This window comes from Amphiura filiformis, chromosome 18 (assembly GCF_039555335.1).
Source record: "Amphiura filiformis chromosome 18, Afil_fr2py, whole genome shotgun sequence".
Taxonomy (NCBI): Eukaryota; Metazoa; Echinodermata; class Ophiuroidea; order Amphilepidida; family Amphiuridae; genus Amphiura; species Amphiura filiformis.
The window spans coordinates 56,699,767-56,726,893 of NC_092645.1; the positions used below are offsets into that span (position 1 = coordinate 56,699,767).

General features: G+C 38.8%; 1 protein-coding gene and 1 long non-coding RNA gene across 2 annotated transcripts; both read left to right on the forward strand.

Moving 5' to 3' along the window:
- Positions 1–208: 208 nt before the first annotated feature.
- Positions 209–15,294, forward strand: LOC140138838 (histone deacetylase 1). The gene is made up of 11 exons (XM_072160609.1): positions 209–330; positions 4,197–4,309; positions 6,990–7,107; positions 7,879–8,092; positions 8,772–8,913; positions 9,610–9,702; positions 10,306–10,414; positions 11,806–11,946; positions 12,688–12,796; positions 14,128–14,418; positions 15,193–15,294. The coding sequence occupies exons 1-10, from the start codon at positions 285–287 to the stop codon at positions 14,300–14,302; spliced, it is 1,260 nt and encodes a 419-aa protein (XP_072016710.1). The 5' UTR covers positions 209–284; the 3' UTR covers positions 14,303–14,418; positions 15,193–15,294.
- A 4,105-nt stretch (positions 15,295–19,399) lies between these two features.
- LOC140138840 (uncharacterized) lies at positions 19,400–26,183 on the forward strand. The gene is made up of 2 exons (XR_011857073.1): positions 19,400–19,561; positions 20,234–26,183. It is a non-coding gene; the product is annotated as an uncharacterized lncRNA (long non-coding RNA).
- Positions 26,184–27,127: the final 944 nt, after the last annotated feature.

The window sequence follows — 27,127 nt, forward strand, 5'->3', positions numbered from 1 at the left end:
AAATGGTCACAAACTTTAATTGTATGTTAGATTTCAACCATTTAATCTTCAAATAAGACACCTCTATTAATCACTAAAATATATTTGAAAATAATTGTTTACTTTTATTTAAAGGACATTAAAAAAAATGCCCATTTTTGTCATATTGTTATACATTCAGCAATAAATTTTCCTGAAAATTGCAGGTCATAGGTCGCAACTCATTTAAATAATTCAATAAAAAACATAGAAATTGGAAGCCCGTCGTTTTGCATTGTGTTTAGTGTCTAACAAATTCTACCGGTATGGCATCTACAGCCCCTAAAAAACGAGTTTGCTATTATTATGATGGTAAGATTATGAAACTTAAATGTTTAATTTGTTTTACTTCGTGTCTGGAACTGTTTAAATTGCACAGGAAAGTGTTAAACAACGAGGTTTTTGTGACGAGTGCGCATCCGCTTCGTGCACCAAGTCTGCCGAATTAATTGGGCGTCGCGTTCATTTTAAGAAAGAGCTGTTGTTTGCCTGTAGTAGAATGCCTGTAAATGTTGCTAATCATTCTTCACTGGGGTTAAAAAGTTTGAGATTGAATGAAGGATAAATCGAAATTTTTAATCCTGTGTTTTGATAGGAAAACTGAAAATTCTTGCCGTTTGGTGATTCATCATGTTCACCAACCACACAAGGGAAGGCTTGCTCTGGCAAATTGATGGTGGCGTCTTCTTTGACGACGTGGGCACTTTAAAAATCATGAAATCTGCAATAAGACCAAAAACAGAAGATAATTTGCTTGTCCTCCACAACTTTTACAGAATTGGGTCGGTCAGGATTATTTTTTTAAATATATTTTTTAAAAAGGTCAAATACCGGGATAGCCAAAACATTTACCGAATGGAATAGGTACTCAGCCTCAGTCTCAGGCTCAGCCTCAGGTAGTCATTGACATTGTATTGACATTGTCAGGGTTCGGTTTTTGCCGGCAAGGGTGGTAAAACTAGCAAAAATCTGTTTTTGCCAGTTTTTGCCTGGTAAACTGGCAAAAACTCATATACTATTTATAGTCACTCGACTCACTCAAATATTATAAAGTAACACAGAAAGCTTTTAATTTCTTAATATGGTACCCCGGTACCGTACTTATATTTTACAAAACCTGGTCTTGTTACGTTCAGGAAATTATTTTTGTAACTTAATAATTTGTTTTTCAAGATGAAAAACTGAACTATTAATCATTTTTTTAGTTTTTGCCATTTTTGCTGGCAAAAACAGTTTTTGCCAAGCGGTTAAAACCATGGTTAAAACCGTGTTTTTTTCCACTTGCTGCAAAACCTGCAAACCCTGGACATTGTGAAGAGGTGCGTCATGCGCAGCGCCTTCCACGTAATCGGGGGCGTAAGGCCCATGAAAGTCAATTCCGAGTTTATCGTCACTTTTTTTTCCCAGGTTGGTGAGGTGACTTTTTCATTTTTCATTATTTCATCAGATTTCATTATTGACCTAAAATCCGTGTTGATTTAAAGCCAAACTCATACATGTGATTTATAAATTAGGGGTTCATTCATATATTTTCATGCGGCCCGAGGGCATAAGCAAAATATTTTCGCTTGCGGCCCGAGGGCATATAAACAACCGTTTAGTCATGAAAATATATGAATGAACCCCGTTCACAGTGCTGTACGGTGCGACCATTTTAGGCGCATTGGCGACTAGATTTTTTCTAATGGCGACTAAATATTCAATCTCTGGCGCCAATGGCGACCAACTATTGAAGCTTTTAATCGCCAGCAAATGCAAAACATGTACCGTATGTAATGTAGCATTCAAGAGTATAGGCCTACATGTATGCTATGAATATATGCATTTATCATGTCTCAATGGGGACTTCCTGGAAAACATTTAGGCCTACACTGTAGGCCAGTGCTGTACGGTGCGACCAATTTAGGCGCATTGGCGACTAGATTTTTTTCTGATGCGACTAAACCTTCAATCCTTGGCGCCAATGGCGACCAACTGTTGAAACTTTTATTCGCCAGCAAATGCAAAACGTGTAAATAATGTAGTGTTCAATAGTACAAATGTACGGCTATGAATATCATGACATCTCAATAGGGACTTTCTGGAAAACATATCTATAGGCCTACACTGTACATGCTGTGTATGGAGTATGTAGATTGAGTACAGCAGCTAAGATTCATTCAACGCAACATGTGGCTGTGACAGGAAACCCCTTAAAATTGAACGAGATATAAACATTGTGGCAGAATGACTTGAGAAAAGTTGAATACGGTGCGCTACGCCTCAGTTTTTTTTACTTGGGAGCAAAATTTGGGCGCCTAAATTTATAAAGTTAGGAGCCATTGGCTCCTCAATCAGTTTTTGCACCGTACAGCACTGCTGTAGGCTACATGCTGTATGGAGTATGTAGCGTTCAATGGGAATATGTAGATTGAGTACAGCAGCTATGAACATTCAACGCACATGGCTGTTCAGTTGGCACCTCATTAGCAAAATTTGGGCGCCTAAATTTATAAAGTTAGGAGCCATTGGCTCCTCAATCAGGTTTTGCACCGTACAGCACTGCCCGTTCATATACCAGAACATTTTGTGATTCTTTATTTCATCAAAATTTCCAAAAAGTGACGCGGGCGGGGGACGATAAACTGGAATCAACTTTCACGCGCCTAATGTCTAACACATGAAATGCAGAACGGCAGTACCCACAAGATGGCGGATCCCTCTATTGAAATAGGTGCAAGCTAATAAAATAGGTGCAAGCTGGTAAAAAGTGGACTTTGACAATTTAGCAAAAGTTGAGTCGCCGACTGTTCTTAACAGTCACAAAGTCTTGTGACTCGGTGCTCCTCAGAAAAAACGGAATCTTACTCAACCCGGAAATACCAAACCAGTGTTCGTCATGGCAGCCTCCGCGGCCCCTGCTACTCTGACGACTATTCTGTTTCAGTGGTTGGTAAATCTGGTTCAAAAACAATATTCCAATCGATTAGAAGGGTGGAATTACACGTTTTGGTCGGAGACTTTGCGCAGAAACTGTGTGATGAATTCCAACACGGATATGTTGTGCAAAGAGTCCAGGCAGCGAGGGACGATTTGGCTTGCGGTGGCTTGCGGTCCCTATCGAGACATGCAATTGATCGAGCCAATGCAAACCGTACAGGACCTTTCATACCGACATCTGGTATGCAGTTTTGAAGAAGTACAAAGAGTAGGCCTATTATAAATTTATATTTAAGACTCATAGTCATATTGGTGGGTACTTCTAACAAAGGAATGTTTCAACATTGTTCAAAAACAGTTCCTTAAGAAGAAAAAAATCCCTACCTACCTACCCTATTTTTGATCAGCCCGTTATGCCATAACAATTTTTTTTTTTGGCCTTACAGTTACTGGAACTAGCCTCAAATGCGAAGCTATTGTTCAAGAGCAAATTTGAAGCAAGACTTCTCCCGAGTACTACATTGTAAGAGTGCATTTTGCAGTGTCAGAATTTCATTTCACATCTCGCAGAATAAATTTGCGGGAATCATCTGATTCTGTGTAAACTACAAAAGTTTGCAAATCTGTTCACAAGAATTTTTGCGAGAATCGATTCTCAGATTCTAGCAGAAATTCTGACCCTATCTTGACCTTGCCACTTAGTGTCTCGCTTAAAGATTTACGGGTATTAGTGCTGTCGTCGGCACCGTTTTTTAATGTCGACATGTCGATATAATTTGTATACCGACGTCGACATAAAAAAATTCTTAAAATTTTTTTTTAATTTTCAAAAAATATTTTTGGCCAGAAAAGCAAGTTATACATGTAGGCCCAAAATTACTTGTTATTCAAGGTTGGAAACCAGAGAAATACTGCTACTAAAAAAAAAAAGTGCCAATTTTTTTAAGTTGGATAAAGTTGTATTTTTAATTACTTTTACTTCTATTGAATAACAAGCAATTTCAGGCCTATAACTTGCTTTTCTGGCCAAAAATATTTTTTGAAAATTAAAAAAAAAATTTAAGAATTTTTTTTTTTTTTTAGAATTTTTTTTGGTGTCGACATGTCGGGATACGTGCCAATGTCCACATTATGTCGGCATAAGGCATGTCGACGACGGCACTATGTACGGTATATATCGGACTGTATTGGTATTATCAAATCAATGTTTTGAGTCATAAATTAATATTACATTGTACTATTAATTAATTTGCTTTCAGGGGATGTGGGGAACTATTACTATGGCCAGGGTCATCCCATGAAGCCTCATCGTATACGAATGACACACAACCTTATCCTTAACTATGGACTCTACAGAAAAATGGAAATATACGTAAGTATTGTGCTCATTTCACTCTACGTGATCTGTGGGCAAACAATTGGCCACTTGTAAACACCGCTATTCAAATCAATGGCATTTCGCAGCCATTTTTACCAAATGGCCAAAAGACCAAAACAATTTGCCCCTTTTCATGAAAATTCTGGCCCAATTTCTGAAAATTGCAGACAAATTGCACGTGACTCTTCTGAGGTCGTTCATCAGGAGAGCTGGGTTTAAATTGAACATGGTGATTTGATTATAAATTTAATTTCCAGAGCTTAACTCATAAGGTGATAGTGGACTGGAGTGCCCTTAAATGGGGAATGATCACTTTTTTTGCTCTCCTTGTAAAAACTTGCGTACGGTTGAGATATCTGAGATAACAGTACCAGCGAAATCCATTTGAAAAATTGAAATATATACCCCAACAGAGGGAGACGTTGGAATTCCCAGAAGATGTAGGCCTGGCCAATCTCTGCGACCTCATTCGATATGGCCAATTCCATGCCAAAAGTGCTTTTTGTAACGTCCGTAACAAAATTTTGGAACATTATTGCTCAAAACAGGAGCATTTATTTCAAATTTGCTAATGATGCCTCCATAGACTGATGTCAGACCTACTTCAAGATAGTAAAAAAAAAATCTGAGGAAGCACCTTGAAAGTTTTTTTTTTTCATTATGAAAAACGTTACGGACGTTACATTTGAGATAAAATGTAACGTCCGTAACACTAAATTAACAGTGTAGGACGATACAGGAGTATTAATTTCAAACTTGCTTTTCATGTTTACATAGAATGGAGTCAGGGCTTGCTCAATATAGTTAACAGAAAAAAATAAAACACAGAACTGAATGGAGATTTAAGGATATGTACCATCTGTCAAAATGGCAGGCACTTTCACAGAAGCGTCCGTAACGCTTTGTTTCTAATTTCTGTAGCTAATTATCTAAGAAAGCCAAAACAAAATTGCTTCATTATATTGAACATTAGAGTGTGTACTAGTAGCATACAAAGAAATAAAGTGTTATCCTAACAGCAAACATGTGTGCTATTCACTTAAAAGTTGCAAGTTGCATGTATCTGTAACGTCCGTAACGGTGGAATTGGCCATATGGCAATATAATACTTGCCCATTTGGTTTGTTAGATACATAGTGATAGGGCAGGTACGCACTTGTCCGTTATTCATACAAAAAAAAAATTGTCTTTAACCATAACACTGAACCCTGTTTTTTGATATCGGAAGTTAGAGAAGATACGAAAAAGGAGAGAAGATGAAGAAAGAAGTCACTTGACACCCTCAGGATTCAAACCTTTGACCCCCCGCATGCCAACCACACGATCACGGACCGGTAGCTACACGGGTTATCGCTGCCCGGAGTGCCCGGGCATCAATTCCGTGAGCATATAACACTTAGGGTGATTGTGTCATCGCAGACCCTGGGATTCATGCATGTGCAGCATTTTTCATCGTGGTATTTTGTGGTATTTTTGGGTGTTAAGGTTAACATAGGCTGGAAAAATACATCTTATCTAACCCTAACACTGAACCCTGCTTTTTGATATCGGAAGTTAGAGAAGATACGAAGAGGAGAGAAGATGAAGAAAGAAGTCACTTGGTACCCCCGGGATTCGAACCTTTGACCCCCCGCATGCCAACCACACGATCACAGACCGGTAGCTACACGGGTTATTGCAGTGGGGTTTAGTCCGGTTTACTCTCTCCAACAGATTGAGAATGCAAAAATATATCATGAAATTATTGTCAAAATTTGGTCATTACCTGTTTTTTTATAGTTAGCAAGTCAGAAAATTAGGATGTCTCGATTCCAACTAAATTTGTTCAGTTTTTAAAACAATTCCAAAATCCAGATCTCACAATTTCCATATACCGTATTGTTTGTAATAAACGCTCCCCCTCTAATAAACGACCCCCTCCAATTTTTCTGTGAAAATTGACAAAAATGCGAACATTTCCATGACATATCGTGTACATGTAGGTAAGCTTAAAACTTGCATCAGTCATGTCAGTCACGATCGCTAGATTGAATGGACAAAACCTTTTATGGCTCAACTCCCATCCATTTCATTGCCTAATTATGGTAGAATTTCACTAATTCCATGCACTTGCAGGTGTAATTTTGTTGTATTCCCCACGAAAATATCATTTTCCGTGGGCACCGCCATCATGTATATAGTCATAAATCCCTCCTTTTAATAGGAGCACCATCGGGAAATTGAACATGTTTTTTAAGCTTTTTTCACTGACAATTCACATCCAATAAACGCCCCCCGTTTGGAAAAATGCAACGCCCCGGGGCGTTTATTACAAACAATACGGTATAAACAATGGAAATGTTGGGAATGTTTTGAATTCCAAACAAAACTGTCTCATTTGTGGCCAAATTGTGTAAATTCAACAATTATTATTTTCAATCAAGGAATGAATTGAAATGGCAGTGAAATCATGTACAGGAGGCGTGTGGGTTTTTAATTGCACAGCCCATATTTCATAGCAGGATTAGCAAGGGCATTTCCTGATATAGCTGAGGGAAGATTGTAAGACATCCTGACATCCATGAACAGCTGGTGGTTTTTTGGGAAAATTGTCTTTTTGGGACACGGTGAACGAAAATTGATCATTCCTCCGTTCCAAGATTTATCATGTGTTCGCTCCTTCTCTTGTACACAGAGACCGCACAAAGCAGTGATGGAAGAAATGACCAAGTACCACAGCGATGATTACGTCAAATTCCTGCGTACCATCAGACCGGATAACATGTCAGAATACACAAAGCAGATGCAGAGGTGTAAGTACATGTATGCAGTACTATATTGGGCTATTCCAGCTGAAATCCTTACACCCCCTACGGAAGACATGACTTTAATCTTTCACAGAGGGAGTGTGAATTTCAAATGGGGGTAACCTGAGTGGGTGACTCCATTTGAAAGATACACCCCCTGTGTGGGAGATTAAGGTTATGTCTTCCATACGGGGTGTATGGATTTCAACTGGAATAGCCCATTGTCTAGGCTTGCAATGTTGGGAGCAGGCTCCTACTAATAATCGCCTGTCCAATAGCCCAGGCCAATTAAAAAGTTCAGATGACCCATTTACCATCAGGCAAGCTAATTTCATTTGTTTGAAATGAAAGTAAACTTTGATGAACTTTTATAAATTCTTCCCATAAATGTAAGGTCCAGGTTAATCAGAAATCTTGCTACTACATGTAGACTAGTGAAAAAGCAAGCTCCCCCCTCCCCAAATGAGTGAAAACAAGAGAAAATTCTTACCCTAGACATTGTATTACCAGTACCAACTTTTGGTCAGTAAACAAGCTGTTGGTTGGTTCCCGCAAAATCACATTTACAATTCCCAGTAGAAGTAGTGATGGAACAGGATTAATTGCCAACTTGTTAGCAATGTGTTGACACGAACCATACATGGCTCATGATACATGTTTGAATTCCCCATCTAACATGAAAAGCAGGCTGTAATTATTGCCACTCACCAGTTTATACCATAAAAATTTTTACAATCTTCACACTGTTTCTTTTCCACCGTTTCACACCTTCCGCAGTTAATGTAGGTGAAGATTGTCCAGTATTTGATGGTCTCTACGAATTCTGCCAGCTCTCGGCTGGTGGATCTGTAGCCGGGGCAGTGAAACTCAACAAACAACAGACAGATATTGCCGTCAATTGGGCCGGGGGACTCCATCACGCCAAAAAATCGGAGGCATCAGGCTTCTGCTATGTCAATGATATCGTGCTTTCTATTCTTGAGCTGCTCAAGTAAGTTGTACATGAAATGAACTATGTGGTATTCGGGTAAATTAACTTTGTGCAACCCCTGGCTGGCTAATGCTGTGAACAGGGGTAACATTAGTGGTCTTAACCCTGGAATTATGGAAAATGTTTTGGCCTCATTCATTTTTAGTCTATTTAGAATGAAAACAGTATGGTAAATCCAATTATGAATTTATGACATTAGATTAATGAATAAATGCTAAGTTTGGGAGAAAATCATAAAAAGCATGATTTTGGCCGACACATTTTTGGAAGGTGTAACTAATCATTTGTTTGGTGTAATTTGTTTTGTTAGGGATTTCAAAAATTAGATAAGAATATCAGGGAACACATTTTTTTATACTTTTTAATTTTGACCAACTTAAAAATATTCACCAAAAATTGTAAATTACCTCGGAAAATTGCCACAGCCCAAAACAAATCCCTCCGTTTTGACACAATGACCTCAAATCAGATAGTGTGCAATTACATGTATTATTGTCTAATTATTATCATTTAGGGATGAAATTAAAACTTGACTGGCGGTTGAGCGCTGGTTCCGTCCGGTTTTGATTGTTTAGAAAAATAAAAACCAGACGGAACCGGTTGAGTTTTGATTTCGTCCCTAATTTTTGTTTCCTAGCTAATAAACTGATCAATGTGTGTGTGTTTTTTTTTGACCCAGATACCACCAGCGTGTGTTATATGTGGATATTGACATTCATCACGGCGACGGAGTGGAGGAGGCTTTCTATACCACTGACAGAGTAATGACGGTATCATTCCATAAATACGGGGAATACTTCCCTGGAACAGGGGATCTCAGGGTAGGTACATCAGATCATCATGAACAATGGGCTATTCTGGTTGAAACCCATACACCATGCATAGATGACATGACCTTAATATTCTACACAGGGAATGCAAATTTCAAATGAGTTTACCTGAATGGACGACTGCCATTTGAAATTGTTTGTTGTTTGTTTTATAATGTCTAAAATTATAGAGAGTGATTCACCATTTGGTCTTAGAAGGGGGACGCTTTCTCTTATCTTTTTTGCCAAGGTCATTTGTAAAGCTTGTTGAAAATGACTTCAATTCCCTAGTTCCTTACCAGCATCTCTAGCAACCCAAATTTAGTAAAATGATGTAACACAAAGAAAGACTGTTTTTACGTAATTAAGGTAGTGCTGCAAAATATTAAGCCCTATTTTGTTTAAAACCTAAACTTGCTTTGTTTTTCCAAAAAACACAATGAATTTTGCCGAACCCAATTAGGTGTTAAGTTGGGAAATGTGGCTTAAAGATACATGCTTAGCATTAGCTGGAGAGAAAAAAGGACACTAACTAAAGCTTTTCAACAATTTTCAGCACAGCCCTAATTAGGTAAAAAGTCTATCTTTGAGTTCAATAATTTTACCAAATTTGGACCGCCAGGGTAAGTGACTTTCCGACCGGGCTATTACTTGGGAACTGTGGGATTCCTTTGTAAATAATGATGAAATTTCCTCTTTGAATTGCAGGATATAGGAGCAGGTAAAGGGAAGTATTACGCAGTCAACTTCCCACTTCGAGATGGGATTGATGACGAATCATACGACCAGATATTTAAACCTGTAAGTATGTCATTTTCGCCATTGCTGATGGCATCTGCCATTTTACAAATTGTTTTGCGTCCATGTAAATTTGGTTGAAAGTTTATAAGTGCCACACCTATTTACCAGTGTGCAGCTTTCCCCAGCCAAGCTGACAGCTTACTGCGGCCATTACCATTATATGAAGGATTTCCCAGCCAAGCTCTGGGTTTACCATAGTATTTTTTCAGAATTTGGAGAGTCCCTGGACCTAGAGCCAAGTGCTACAATCATTTGTGGTTGATATAAAAAAAAATTTGTGAAAAAAGTCACCATAAAATTTTGTGTACAAAACGACCCCTGGCCATGAGGTGCTGCGCTCCGGTCACTATGCTCCCTATGGCTTGCAATTGTCTGTATTATTTTCAGAATTTTTGTTGGCAAGTCACTGGCATCTATCTGAGACATTACATATGGTGCAATTTAGAGTCGGGTCAACACTGCTCCACCCATGAGGGTAAAAGATTGAAACACTGCTTCACCCATGATGAGGGTAAAAGATTGACATCACTGATCACAGAGAAAAATAATTTTTAAGAAAAGCATTTTAACACCATGTTTCTTTGTACTTCCTTCCTGTTGCAGATAATGAATAAAGTTATGGAAATGTATCAACCCAGTGCAGTAGTGTTACAGTGTGGAGCCGATTCGCTATCAGGGGACAGGCTCGGATGCTTCAACCTCACATTAAAGGGTAATCCATCAATCATTCAGTTGGCACATTCTCTGCTAATGTGTACAAAAATCCCCTTTTTGTGTCCCTCGTAGTCTTGCGCTGTATTCAGACTTGCGTTAGAAATGACTTTGTTATTAATATAACTTACACTTTGGAGTTGTGTTTCTGAAATGTGTGGGGTTCGAGGTAATATTGTCATAAACCGCTTATGAAAGTATCCTGCGCCTTCTCGATCCACTTCCGATCGTACCGGGACTCGGACCTACGACCCTGGGATTAAAAGGCGAGTGCGCTAGTGTAAAGACCAAAAGAGGACTTCCCAGTCAGGTCTATAGCACTAACGCACTTCTCCGTGACAATTCTCCCCCTACTTGTAAGGGCCAAGGCGCGTCCTTGCACCCTACTTCCTGGACTCACTGCCAAGCATGATATGAACGCCTAACCCATTCTGATGGATGGATCCGCCTGGTTTTAAGAAACACCAGGGACCACCGCTGCCATCATTTCTGTCACAATCCTGCGCTTTCTCGAGCCACTTCCGGTCCTGCCTGGGAAAGGCGAGCACGCTAGTGTATAGACCAAAAGAGGACTTCCCCGTCAGGTCTATAACACTAACACACTTATACATGTACCTCCGTGACAATATGCCTAGACATTATAAAAGCGATAGAGCTGATTATGCCTATCTCTTTTTCTTCATTGTCTCAGGAGACCGCATAATATAGCTTTTAAAATAGGTTTTTTTTCATGTTTTGATGAGTTTTTTCCCTTTTGTTTTGCTTTCAGGAAAAAATGTAAGAAAATTCAGCCTTGAAGGGTCCGGAAAATAGGTGGCCCAAAACACAAATTAAATCAATGGGGTGGGGGGAGGGGTGGGTAGCAGATAGCTTTCCTTTCTAAAAAAACAAAGCTGTGTTTATTTTCCATTTGCTTCAGAGACAAACCTTTTTTTTTTTCTTTTTTTTTTTTTTTTAATTTCTTATTAAGAATTATTTTGGTGAAGTTGAAGTATTGCTCATTTCACATGCTTTCATTGTGTATCAACTCCGCTATGTACTATGCTCACAGCAAACTGTGATTCAAAGTGGGTGGTTGTTTGCATACTGAGTGTAACATGTTGTCCAAAACGCACGCAAAGCTAGGCATGCGCAAACCTTTGTAACGCTTAAACTGAAATACACCAATTATCGTTCGACTGCAGGTATTCGACAATAAATGCCCGAGGTACGCTATTTTCCCCTCCACATGACCAACAGTCCAATAATATGATAGATTTACTGTACTGTTACACACTGCCAATCTTGAGTCTGTAATCTTTGGTTCTAATCTTATAGTTCTGATTGGTATCACTGCAATATGCTGATGATATCAATATTTAATACATTTTTTTTCTCCTTTCCTCAACACAGGACATGCCAAATGTGTAGAATTCATGAAGCAATATAACTTACCGCTGTTGATGTTGGGTGGTGGCGGCTACACAATACGTAACGTGGCTAGATGCTGGACTTTTGAGACGTCCACAGCGTTAGGGGTAGAAATCGCAAATGGTGAGTTCTTATGATGTGACAGAATATGTGGTCAGAATATTGTGTGAGATGCTTCGAGAGTCTATTAGAATACTGGCAGAAAAATATTTACAACAATATTTGGAATATCTAAGAATCTTGGGTTCTCGTAAATCTAGTCGGGAGAATCATTGCGAGAATGGATTCTTTGATTTTCACCGAATATCTCACCGTGCAAGGTTCTGATTGAATTTAAGAAACTACTTTCAGCGTTCATGCATTTGGATGACAAATGTGTTTGCCGTGAAGGAAGTCCTGAACCACAGATGTAATGATAATATGATGAAACTACCCATTGCAATGCCTAGGCTGTAATGAGTAAAGCAAGAGCCTGTTAATCAAGGGTGCTAGCAGCAAATTGGCGTTGAAGGGATTCATCCCCAGAATCTTGTCCAAACTATCTCTCTATTTTGTCAAATTCTTTGCCACTACTGCTTTCATTAAGAGAGATGACTTTATTGAAAACTTTTAGTAAATTGTAGTTTTAGAAAAGATCAGTGAATGTAAATACTAGTTTTGTTACTAAGGCCGATATCTCCTTCCACCCATTTGTAATGAAACTGCAAGTGGAGCAAAAACAACATTGATGGTGTTAAGAGTATTCAAGGGGCATCATCATGAGCCTTTGCTGTTTGTTTCCTCAATAACAAATTTGTTGCAGTTTCTTGCTGCTCCTGATTTACATTTCCTATTTTGATTTTCCTCTTCCTCTCTCGGCCCCAGAGTTGCCATACAATGATTACTTTGAGTATTTTGGTCCAGACTTCAAGCTTCACATCAGTCCGTCTAATATGACCAACCAGAACACGCCTGACTACATGGACAAAATCAAGTAAGTATAATTGAGATATTCTACATAGACGAGGCTGTGTCTGCATCTTCCTTTTTGTGATCTTTATATTTGGGGAGTCATTAATGTCCGGTAGACTTTTAAGATGTTCTGCGACAGTAGAACTCTTATGGCACTCTTGCATTGAGTCAAAAATGCTTAAAAGTCAAATTACTATAAAGTATTGGTGAATTTTTGGTAGGCAAATCCAGTAAATGGTACTCACTTTCTGAGCTTTGATGACCGAGTTATGTCGTCTTGATCACATATGTCCAGGCGCACTGCACTTCCCGCCATGGGGACTTAGTAGTCTCATTCCCAGACTTCGCTGCTAAACCAATCAAGAACCTGTGAGAATGAGACTACCAAGTCACATGGCGGGAAGTGCAGTGAGCCTGGACATCTGTGATCAAGATGACATAACTGGTCATTGAAAGCTCAGAAAGTGAGTACCATTTTACTGGATTGCCTACCAGAAATTCACCAATCGTATGAAACAATCCTACAAATGAAACTCTTTAATACTATAAAGTAGTTCTGATAGAAACAAATTATGTATTTCAATAGTATGTGGTTTAATCATCACCGAAAACAAACTTATTTGTTTAAATAATATATATTTCAATGAAATAAATGATGGTACAAATATTGACGGGTAATCGACCAGTAAACTAGTCTAGAATCTCCCGTAAACAGATGCATCAGTAGGGTTGTAGATCAAACTATTTCTTATTTTGTGTGACAAACCCAGAAATATTACTCACGGCTTGAGCTTTCGCCAGAAAGACTCCGAAACTCTCAAAGACACTAAAATCACCAGGTCCAACAGAAAGGCTTCCACTACAGAACAACATAAAGCCACAATTACAGATCATATCGCCCAGGAAAAGCATGTCATCAACTTGGAAGAGGCAAGCATTCTAGACAAAGACTCTAACCCCACATCACGTAGAATAAGAGAAGCAATACAAATACGCAGAAAGGGGGCCAAAACTATCAACCGCGATGACGGGCTTATTCTCTCAGTCACGATATGATCCACTGCTAAAACCAACTTTCAACCCTGGGAGTGAGAGTGCATCCAACCTCCGCGGGAAACGCAGTGGACCAGATCACAAGAGACACTTGTGATCAAGCCATCAGCCAAGATGGCGAAAGCTCAAGCCGTGAGTAATATTCTGGGTTTGTCACGCAAAATAAGAAATAGTCTAGAATCTATGTATGAATGAGAGATATAATTGAATACTTACCAAACAACTGGGTGAAATTTGCTTTAAATGCCAGCTTCTCCAGTTGATGTTACCAGTAACATTCTTTTTGCCCTTAATTTTCAGAACAAGGTTATATGAAAACATGCGTATGATACCACATGCACCAGGTGTTCAAATGCAGCCGATTCCTGAAGACGGCATCGCAGATGTGAGCGACAACGAGGATGAAGCCGCTGCCGAGCAGCCAGACAAACGCATCTCTATCATGTCACGCGACAAGCCGGATTGCCTGCGATGAGGAATTCTCTGACAGTGAAGATGAGGGTGATGGTCGCCGTGATATACGTATTAGCCATAATAAGAGAAAGCGCACTCGCCCAGAGGAAGATGGTGCTAGCAAGGAGAGTGAGAAAGGTATGGCTAAATAATCCTATTGCAGTATTGAATTTTCAGTCAGACTTTTGCCAAATGGGAAGTAAATTATATGAAACAGGAAACTCAATTTTTTTGTTGACAAAACAACCCCACACATTTGTTCAGTGGCATCATGTTATACACAGGTTTTTGTGATTACTGCTTACTGCAGTGTTTTGCAAAGACCTTTTGCACTGGCCAACCACTTGTCCTGATCATCGCTTAAAAAGAACTAGGTTACGCCTGTGTCTACACTGCTGGTTTTGCAAATTAGGTGCCGATGTGATGTTAACAGGTGTGAGTTCAAAGGTGATCTAAGGGTCACTTGAGGTCATTTTGCAAATAATGGGTTTTTTTAGGAACCACCAAAGGCGTATTTGGGGTTTTGTTTACCCTAATTTTTGTTTATTTTTTACCTACCAAATTCAAATGTTGCCCTCTATAGCTGGTGGAATAGACCACTTGACATCATTGTTTATCAACAACAAAGGCAGGGACTGGTCTATCGATATGCTTGAACGAACCACTACGGTGTTCAATGGCTTTCTTGTACTATATGAAATGTGGTGGGCGATTTAAAATGCATGTGCCCTGAGCAAACTACGATGCGTAGGCACACTGCAGGGCAAAGAACAATGGAAATTGCCATAATTTGCGCGCATACTGCCGGGCAATGACGTCACATACAAAGTGACAGTGTATAGTTATTTGGTATGCAAAAAAAAGCACAAAGTTCAACAACAAATTTACCAATATTTTTGTTTGCTTTAACAGAAATCAAATTAGACAAGGAGGAAGCCAGTAAGATTAGCAAAGCAGAACCAGAACCAACACCCATGGAGACAAATGCATCATCATCCTCAGTAGAAAAAAAAAAGTAAGTCATGTTATTTGAATTCCAGGGCCATTTCATGATTCCAGCACCCTCCTTTTGTGTAGAGCGCCTGTATGTCTGAAAAAGGTATGGGGTAAGATTGAGTTAGGTCATTCAACGACTACACCAGGGCTTCCTGAACATTTTATCCTGTGACCCAAATTTCAAAAAAATTGATGTGACCCACAGCATAAGGGAACAAACCAAAAGATCGATGACATCCTATAAACGAAACTAGTTTCGTTTAGGGGGGAGGGGGTAAAAATACTCGATTACGTTTGTACAAAAACATCGGTCTGAAGAATGTGTCATTGTAATTATTATGTCAAAATTTCATTATTACGTTTCTGGCAGGGAGGGAGGGGGTCGGCTGAGAAACGAAACTAGTTACGTTTATAGGACGTCATCGATCTTTTGGTTTGTTCCCTAATACAAATGCTGTTACCTTTTTAAACTTGTCAGAGGCTTACTGGGCAAAATTTCCAAAGGCGGGACAATTTCCAAGTCGTTCTGCTGACCGGCTGCCAGAATGACTTTACTGGGACAAATACACGCGAAAATTTTGCAATTTTAAGGGGGTACTACACCCCTGTGGTAAATTTGTGACTATTTTTGTATTTTTCTAAAAAAATAATAACACACTGGTAACAAAAGTTATGTATATTATTGGGGCAAGGAATCCAATTACTACACTGAAATTTCAGTGACTCAAGACAAGTGGTTCAGTATATATGATAGGAAATGAGGTACATCCTAGCGGTACCTCATTTCTTATCATAAATAACGAACCGCTTGTTTTGGGTCACTGAAATTCCAGGAGAGTTATTGAATTCCTTGCCCCTATAATATACCTAACTTTTGTTACCAGTGTGTTATTAGTTTTTGAGAAAAGTGCAAAAATAGTCACAAATTTATTGAAGGGTGTAGTACCCCCTTAATGATAAAATGGGTCTAAATGGGGTCACATGACCAATACAGTGGTACCCTGCACTTTGTTGCACAAAGGTGTTTTTTATTTTTATTCACGACCCTTTTTGAAGAGGCCGTGTTCTCCCTCCCCCCCCCCCGGGTTGCGATCCGCAGTTTGGGAACTGCTGAACTACGCACTATTTAGGTTGTGTGTGCTGTTTTGGGTGCCAAGATTTTACAAGCTATTAACATTAACTCTTTATTAAGGGCTGGGGTATGAACGTTTGGACAGTATTTATTGTGGGACATTAGAGCACATCAGACATATCGAATTGCATTCTGAATACGTGTGTTATTAGTTTTTGAGAAAAGTGCAAAAATAGTCACAAATTTATTGAAGGGTGTAGTACCCCCTTAATGATAAAATGGGTCTAAATGGGGTCACATGACCAATACAGTGGTACCCTGCACTTTGTTGCACAAAGGTGTTTTTTATTTTTTATTCACGACCCTTTTTGGAAGAGGCCGTGCCTCGCTCCGTTGGTGAGCGACGGGCAATTGGTATTTCACCAATAAGATACCTCGCCTTTCCGAACGCAAGAAAAGGAGTCCTATTTGATTGGCTAGAAACGGATCGCTAGATCGCTCAGTTATGTAGTACAAACTCAGATGTAGAGATGTATTCAATTCCATTTAAATCAATATTCTATTATTGAAGCAGATAAAGAAAGTTATATAGTTGTCACACTGTGCTGTATTGTATTATAGACTTGTGATTTAATATTCTATAGCCGGTGCTGACAGCAGCGTGGTCTGAGCTGAATGAGCTATGCGATGGTTTGTCAGCGAGGATGCTTAAGCTCTGCATGTACCAGGTTGCTCCAATTCTCACCAAATTATTTAATCTTTCTCTTAGTTCTGGTCACCTTCCTAGCGGCTGGAAACAAGCCAATATTGTCCCTGTTTATAAAAAGGGGACCGCTCAAATGTTGCCAATTACAGGCCCATCGCTCTGACTAGTATTGTCTGTAAAATGCTTGAAAGCATCGTGGCTGACAACCTTCGTGTCCATCTAGGTAACAACAATCTCGTATCATTAAGTCAACATGGCTTTAAGCCTGGTTTATCATGCTGTACACTATTACTTGATAAAACAAATGAACTCCTGGAATTAATGGACAGTAAATCTACTCAAGTTGACCTCATTTCTCTAGACTACAGCAAAGCATTTGACTGTATATCACATAACATTCTCATTTCTAAACTTGAAAAAACTTATGGTATCAGAGGTCAACTGCTTGCCTGGATCAGTTCCTTTGTCTTAGGTCGTGTTCAGAGGGTTACTTTTAGAGGGCAGAGTGCTGATTGGGTCTCTGTCCTTTCTGGAATTCCTCAGGGCTCTGTTCTTGGCCCCTGCTCTTCACCATTTATGCCAATGATCTAGGCCAGCACTTGACCTCTGGTATCGGGCAATTTGCTGATGATACATTTCTTTATCGTGCTATTTACAATGCTAATGATGTAAGGGATTTACAAATGGATCTTGACAAGCTTTCAGTATGGTCGTCTCGTAATTCACTTCAATTGAATCCTACCAAATGTAAATTTATATCTATCACTCGTAAACGCACTTCATATCCATCAGTGTATAGTATTAACAACATCAATCTTGATCAGGTAAATAATCTTCCCTCTTGGGTGTCATCATCTCAGATAAGCTTAATTGGGATGCTCATGTTAAGGATGTTATAGCAAGAAGCAACAAACTTCTTGGTTTTATTCGCCATGTGGCCGGGGAATCTCCCCCAGAGGTTCTCCTCCAATTATATCGGACCATGGTCTTGCCCATCCTCGATTATTGCTCCCCTGTCTGGATGCCCCACACAAAGCGTCTCAAAAATGCTCTTGAACGCGTTCAAAGGACAGCCACCAGGGCTATTCTCCATCAGAAGTGTCGCGAGGAGGAGTACATGTTCGTTTGGCGCGTCTTGACCTCAGTTATTTGTCCCAAAGACGTGAATACATGTCCATTTCACTTGTTTCCAAATGCCTCCTCAATGTTGACTGCTGCAATGCTATGCCTGCTTTAAATAAAATCCGTCCAACTAGTAGGCATCCCGATCACCTTATTTTTCACCATCTCAAAGCCAAAACTGATGCTTTTCTTTATCATTCCATCCAACGCTTCCCCAAAAATGGTCTGACCTCCCCGTCACATCACTGATATTTATTTGTGCAATAGCTTTAACTGCTTCAAATCCCACTTGAGAGACTACTTTCAGTCCATTCAAGAAATTTAATCCTTGGTGCCATCTATGTTTTGTTGTGGTGATAGGGTGGGGGGGGGCATTATCTCATTATGTTGTGGTGTGTTTTTTCCTGCTTGGCTAAGTGCAATATATTGTGTCTCTTGTATCTTGGGGCTTCATGCTTCTAGTTTTAACATAGTGCTGTTTTTAAAAAATGTTTGTACTTTTAATGTGTTAATAATCTTTGTAATTTTTATGTGTATTTATAATAGTGCAATACTTTGTTTATTTTCATGACCAGCTTGCAAGGGTGGGGTCCACTCATCTTTTAGATGTCAGTGCTTTATTTGCCACTTTTGTTGGGCCCTGGCAGCCCTTGCTTGCTGGTCTAATTTTGCTGTATATTTTTGTTGAAATGCCTAATGAATAATAATAATAATAATAATAATTCTTTTCTTCATTATAATATTCTCAAACAGTTGAATATATCACATTATTAACATACGATTTAAAAACATTACGGTGAAAATGCAGTTAAAAATATGTGTTTAAAGAAAACAGCAATCGCAGCTGATTGTATTGAATTTCCAGTTAGTGTATTGAAAACAAAACCTGACAACAAATCAAATTTTCTTGTAATGGCAACACCATATGGGGTACTGAGCATGCGCAGATCGTATAAACGTGTATGAATGGAAACGCTGCGGTATCTCATATCGTGTGAGTGATATGCTTAGCCTGAGTCGCTCGGCCTATCTCGAACAAAATCGCCATGCGTAGCTTTTGAAGAACGAGTGGATTCGCCGTACTATCACAGCAGTTTTTGACAGGAAGATATAGGGATGATGATGCTGTGTGTTACTTCATAAACATTTCAAATGATTATTCCTCATGGGCAGTTTTAAAATTCACCCAAGACTTGCATTGTGAATAATGTAGTACGATTCTCATTCGCAGCATCTTTGATGTACAAGGAATGGAAATGGCGCAAGAAGTGTTGGGTGCATTACATGTTTTTAATAACCATTGTTTTCTTCTTTTTGCAGGCAAGAGCCTGAGAAGCCACAAGAAACACAAAAGACTGAGTCAAACGAAGAGAAGAAAGAACCAAGTAAGGCATCTTCTTTGTAATGCTGAATTTCTTCCACTAATATTAAGAAGTATTCTTAAACACTTGAGAAGGTTCCTGCAATCTCATTGGTTCTTACCCGTGTGATATGACATGATATCACACAGGTCAGCGCGTGTGCATCAACGTGATACGCGTATTCGCTATTTGAACCAATCGGAGGCGCACAGAAACAACGGGACTGGTCGATTTTAAGCCCCAGGTAGTTCCTTGCAAAATGTAGGATTTAATTTGATTAAAATTTGTAATACTTATATTTCTTTTTCAATTGAAGTGTTTAAGAATGAGAATAAATGTAATAGATGCACTCCAGTGGCTAAAACCAATACCTTTATTCTCTAACTTTAAACCACCCAATGTGGTTGTTAAGAGGGCTTGACCCCACCATGCCCCGTACTCCCTACACACACACACACCCACATCCCCAGTACACCCCTTACATGTGCACACTTGAAGCTCCAACCCCTAAAATAAAAAGGAATCAAAATCCTTGTTGATACAGTGACAGATCTCACCAGTAACATAATGAAAAGTGAGCAATTTGCTTCCTATCATTCACATAATTTTTGCTTAAAATATAACTTATCATCAAACAATGGGAAAAGGTTACCTTTGATCCAAATTCTGAATGATTTTTTTCCTTGTCCTCTTCAGGTGACTCAACAAAAACAGAGCTTACGAGCACCGCACCAGTAAAAGACACACCACCATCATCTGAACAGAGCACAGCGCCATCAAGTCAACAAGCCGCAGTGCCAGTAGCTACAGAGGCCAAAGCCGATCAATGAGACGAGCACCCTGTGTAATTTATATGTATAGCATAGTGGGAGGGGGTTGTTAACGGAGGGGCTGAATGGGATCTGTGTTTATAATGGAGGGGTGGGGGAGGGGTCAGAATGACCCCCAACTTGTTCATATGGGTGGTTTGGAGAAGAGGGATTAGTGCTGCTATTGGCAAGTGTTTGTTGACCATTTTTATTTTCAAAAGGGCATTGCCAAGTTATTTTTTACCAAGGAAGTAGACAACTAAAGCAGAGAAAATGTTTAAGATAAGTTTATTTAAAATTTTGTAGAAATGGTTGGTATGGTCAGCCAAGTGGCAATATTGGTATTAATTAAAATCAGTTGCCATAGAAACACTTGACCAATAGCAGCATTAGTTGGGGAGGGAGGGGGTTGTGTTTTTATCTTTGTGTCATAGTAAATAGTGTCCTTCCAAATCCATCACACATATATGTTGCTTCACCACTGACTACCCATAGACTAATATTAAACAGATGGTGCACCAACTGGTTAAGTCTAGCATCAGTTGTTAATGAGGGCTGATCGTTCCATAAAATATGAGAGAAGAGAATGCTAAAAGCACTCCGCACCGCTTATGGCGTAGTTGTGATATTTTTGGCGTAAATGCAAACGCAACGCTGTACGAAAGTTGTTAGACACTGGCGATTGAACGATCGGCCCTCATGAATATGTGAGAATTGACATTGCACATGTATTGGGACTTTGCTTGTTGGGGCGGTATCTGTACCACCCACTATCCCTCTGCCAAATACCAGGTGACTATGTTGAAGTATTCTAAAGATATGTTTGTTTGTTTTTTCCTTTTTATGCAATAATTTGCATCTGACTGTAAAATGTGTATGAAAGGTGATTGTGATGTATACATACTTTGTAGATGGAGCAAGCTATTATTCCGTTTGGTCACAAGCATACCATGTAAATATGTAATGCAATTCTTTGGGCAGTTGCCTATAAGATTTCCATGATTCACATATTGGCAGTAGAAAAACAACTCGTTCTGAAAGCCTGGCTATGCAGTGTTTTTCTGTTGGCTTGTTTCTGTCAGCATCTTCAACAAAAATTAAAATATTCCAAAAATTTCGAGAACGGGAACAAACCTATGAACATAGCTAATCATTTTTGCAGAAAATCAAAGTCAAGTATTGAAAGTAACTGCGGAGAATTGAATGTGGGATATCTGTGGCAACAGAAAGTCTCCCGCAAACAAGTTGGACTATAGCCTGGCATTTACTTCGGACCTTGGGTGATTATAAGACGAAAGTTTGAATTGCATTCAAGAAAAGGCGAATGTGTGTGCAGTCATTCACAGAGCAAGTGTGTTTGTCTTTGCTAGATGAAGTTGTATTGCATAATACAAGACACCTCTTACTGAAAACATGCATTTGCTTCCTCTAGTGCAGTGATGTGTACGTGTTGACGCACCTGTGATACGCACACATCAACTTGCCACCTCTGTGTGCCCATGGTCATATGAATCAAAAATTCACAAATGTGGTTTGATATTGTGACCACTGTAAAAAAAAAGGTAGCAAAAAGCACCAGAGACGGTTAGTTTGCTGTAAATCCATGAATGTTAATGTATTTTCTTGTCTTTAAATTGATATATGTGAGTCGTTCTGGTCAAATGAGATGGAACCTGCAGGCATAAACCGTAAACAGAAAAAATGCAAAAAAATTGAATTTGGTACATTTTGAGGGGAGGTTTGATTTATTTATATTTGTAATTTTTGATATATTTCTAAGAACTTTAAGAATTGCTACAAAATTCTTAGAAACATGTCAATTCTAAATGTATCATAAATGATCTGTAGTCACTTCAAGAATATTTTCTCAACTTTGAAGGCTTCGGTAATTCGTTTTTTGACGTCTCAATAAATGCAAACTATGAACATCCATAACTTCACAACTGAATGTCCAATTGAAGTATAACAAATCTGAAAAAAATTATTTTATTCTGTATGACAATACATTCAAATCCCGATTTTGCCCTCATTTTACCAGAATGCTTCACATTATGTTTTTGTGCAAAGTTGGATTGGACTGTTTGAAATCCATGCACCCCCGACGGAAGACATGACCTTAGTCTGCCACACAGGGGGTACAGATTTCAAATGGAAGTCAACCATTTCAACTCCATTTGAAATTCACACTCCCTGTGTGGAAGATTAAGGTCATGTCTTCCATTGAGGGTGTACAGGTTTCAAGTGGAATAGCCTTAGCTAACAATGTCAATAATGATCTTGTAATTTTGCTAAGCAAAGTAAGAGTTGTTAATACATGAAGATACTGTTCTGAACACAAGTAATCTTATTTCCTTTCTTTAATTATAAATATAGTGTTTTTATGCCAAGTTTGGTAGTTAATAAGAATGACGATAGTGAATTATAATTTCGCAAAATGTAAGAATCGTTCCGAAAAAATAAGATGGTACTGTTCAGAGCATGACAAAATAATGATTTATTGAATGTGTCGCAGAGAATTGTAAGTACTTCGCAAACACTGTAAAATAGTAATTTTTTCTTCTGGCAATGCAGAGTGCATACAAATAGAAATGTGTCAGGGTCGTATTCAGTTCATCTGTCTTTTAGACGGAGTGGACCAAAGTTCATGTACATGTAGGTGGTTGTGTCAGGCAACTGATGGGATCACAAATTGCTGTGAGATTGAAGCAATGACTGAATTGCTGGTAGCGTATGCACAAACGCTACCGGTATATATAATCACCAGCGATTTGTCTTAAATTGCCATAACTTCCAGTATGAGACGGGCATACTTTGTGATATCAAGACCCTATGACAGGGGTTCTCAGGTTGGCCTTTGAACAGCTCTGAAATCATTGCAAAACAGGGTGTACTTGGCCCTCAAATACGGATCTATGAAATGAATTTGGCCCTCCATGGCCTCGAGCAAACAAAATGGACCTTTTCAAATTGATTCATTCGATTAAACACAAAGCATGAAGTACTTTCCTGATTGCTCGCTTATAAATCGGTACTGCTCACTGCACCGGTTTTACTGGACTTCTGATCTTGATTTGAAATAGGTCTATTGACAACCCCTGCCCTATGACATGTTGCCAAATTCAATTTATGCACATATGCATTAGTATTGTGAAGTTACAGTTTGAGATTATGTAATTATACATTGTACAGAAATGTGCACACATTTTAGGTAGACTTTTTTTTTTCTTTTTGTGTAGTTTAAAAAGCAATATTACAAATTTGGTGTAGGTGGTGTTTTTTGCAAAATATTGTACAGCAGAATTTGATACCAATTTTGATTTTTTTTTCTACAGTGAATTATTTATTAAATGTTACGTAGTCATAACTTCACCCATCTGATCTTGATTCAGATAAGTTGTATTGTCTAATAGTGCTGCGCAATATTGATAGTTACTGTTTGCACAGGGAAATTATTTGTTCAGTGGCGGGTTAATTGATAATACATACAACATTGTTCAAGGCTCAAAATACAGGGGACTATTAGAGCTATTCCCCCCACCAAATTTCACAAAATCGCATATGAAGTTTGTCATGGCCAAAAGTACATGCAAGGGTTACTCTTCTGAAAATCAATTGATAATACAGAGGTGTAGGTGTAACTTTTTTTTCCTTACTACTTTTTGTATGATGAAATTTTCAAAGACAGCAAGATATTGGGCTATTCGAGTTGAAACCCACACCCCCCCCCTGGAAGACATAACCTTAATCTCCCACACAGGGGGAGTAGTTTTCAAAATGGTGTCAACCATTCAGGTAGCCTCATTTGAAAGTCACACTCCCCGTGTGAAAGATTAAGGGCATGTCTAACGTAAGGGGTGTATGGATTTCAACTGGAATAGCCCATTTCAGCATGGAAAGAGCAAAGTATTTTTTCAAAGGGGTGATACACCTTTTTTACCACTGTTGTAATGTAGCCTGTTCCCTGGATCCACATCACACACAAGCACTTGGCCATCTAGGGACAGGTGCATCTCGTAATGTAAGAAGTATTTTGAGACCTGGTTCCGTTATTTTTGCTTGTAGTGGTTCTGAACATGGTACTCTGTTGGTAGAACTTCTGTTTGGTTTCTTTTGCATTAACAATGTTAGTGAGAGTAACAAAAAAAAATCGGGATGTGGCAAGTGCATATCTTTCTTGGTCCGCACCCATTGTTTAAAATAAAGTCAGAAAATATGCAAACAGTATTCTCAGGATGGTATAGTGGAGTTGTGATTGTCATGTTCAATGTCAGTCTGCGAGTGTAAAAAAGAATGATGTAAATGGTAAGCGTTATGAATTGGGCAAATTTTGACTTTGTCTAGTAAATTGTCTCCATTTCGGTCTTCTTGTCTATATGTTCTGCTGTGTGGCAGTCGTGTTGGTTCACATCTTTGAGCGAAGTTTGTAGGCCTATCCAGTCTATAATGATTATCTTGATTTTTATAGTAATTTTTATGGTACTGGTAATAATGGTATAGAATCATGAATTTTGAAATTTGTTTTTGAATGAAGTGAACTACTTGTTTTGAAATGATATTGGCAAGCCAACAATGGCTGTGATTGTACACTGCTCATGCGAAATAGTTTTGACACTGTATCAAGTTTGTTAGAGATCAAGTCTTGATGACTGGGATACAGGTGGCTTTTGGGCTACTGTAAAACCTCATCTACAAGCATATATGTGACATAATCAAGAGGAATGAGTCTGATGTTGCTAATATTGTTTTTGAGATATTGGCAAAAACAGTGTACAAATTCTTTTGTTTTATATTGTTTTCAGCCATTGATAACTTGCTCATAACTCGGTAACCAAATGTCCGATTTGGATAGGGTTTGCGTCAAAATGTAGCATTTGTAAACTGCCAGAAAATGATGTAAAAACTTCTTATTGAAAATTGCCGACATGTGATGCATTCCCCTTGATCATGTCACATATAGTGTTTTTGATGAAAGCTTAATTAATAGGAAACAAGCGTAAATATACCAATACAATAAATTGCTCTTACAATAATACTTGTTTGTATATGTTTGGATCTGTAATTTATTTGCTCAAACTCCATAATGGCGCCTGGAATAATTTAGCTTTCATCAGAAGAACTCTATATGCTTGTAGACGAGGTTTTACGGTATTTAATGCATGCATCTATGTGGTGTAAACTTGTACATGTGTACGCCAGCGCTTTTAGCAAATGCTCTGAATTCAGAATTGCACCTGGAATGCACACCGACGTCACAAAGAGTAAAATACTGTACCGGTCATAGCATGCTATATAGCACATAGGATATGCCTTGTTTTCACAGCGAGTTAGGCAGTGACTTAGCTACGTACTTTTATGATCACAGTATCGAACCGTGTATACACAAACATACAAAGGCATTTTGTTGGCACGCTTGCAGTATAACCACATAAATGCACTGACATCATTACTAAACAGGAGGTGAAACAAAATATTGAAAATAGATGCAATGTATAAAGGATTCATAGGTGATGTAATGCTGCACAGAGATGTGAAAGTTGTGTAAAAGATTGACGTAATGTAATGTACCCTGGTATAATATGGTCAGCTGGCGTCATTGTCGCCAGTTCTGTGCCATAATCAGCCCTGTTTGTCCATAGTTCACCCTAGTCTTTGTACTCTAAGTTGTAATATATTGCCTGGTATTGTTTTACGTCAACGGATAAGAAAGAAGTTACGGTAGTGTTCAGTAGTTTTTCCTCCCATTCAGGTTCATTGTGATTTCAGTATTTCTGCTGTATTATATAGACTGTACCTAGGGTGAAATTAATAAAGAATATGCTTAGTACTTTGTATCAAAATGATTGTTGTCTTGTGTTTTATTTTGAAGTTTTGATGGTAAATAATAATTGGCTAAATAGGGTGTTAAAAAAGAGATGGCTCACAAAAATGTTATGCGGCCCATGATATAGGCGCACCTTCAAGAAATCAAGAAAGCAAATAGAGACTAAATTACATGAACCGCATGCATGCGCATATCAACCTATCCGTGTGACTCCGCAAGGAGTGTTGGACAGTATTTACATCAAGATCAAGATCAATTTTATTGATCAATTTAAAACACCCTACAAAAATTGTAAGTGCACTAGCTGTTCATGTACACACAAACGTTAATGGTGCACAATGATAGATTTTGTATCCACTCCTGCCTCTAGGGTCCCCAATATTGATCAACACAATAATATTGATAGTGTATGGCAGCATTATGAGAGATACGTAGTGGAACATTCCACTTCTGCAGCCTTCAATGCATGCTAAATGGGTGTAAAAGGATACTGCACTGCGTGGTGAATGCGTAAAAGCCAGCGTCTCTCAAAATAGGACTTTGACCGCATCTTGTAGTGTAGGGACCATGTATGAAGGGACTGGAAACGGCTTCCACCCATTTTACCATGTGAGTTGCTGGTTTACAAATTATCCTCAGTTGAGCAAGCATGCATATTACGTTGATCGATAGACCCTTGCACATCATCACCCATCAGGTTAATAACTACATTTGTACAGACGGGATCATGTGGAAATGTAAGGCCTCGTATCCATAGGATGTTCCCTTGTGGCGTGTGCCCTTGTTCCGTGTTCACTTTTTCCCATGTGACCTGCCACACAGACAACGAACCTTTGTTTTGCTTAGTGGCCACTACGGTTCGTTGTCTGTGTGGCAGGTCACATGGGGAAAAAGTGAACATGGAACAAGGGAACAGCCTATGGATACGAGGCCTAAAACACACCATCAAGTGCTGGATTA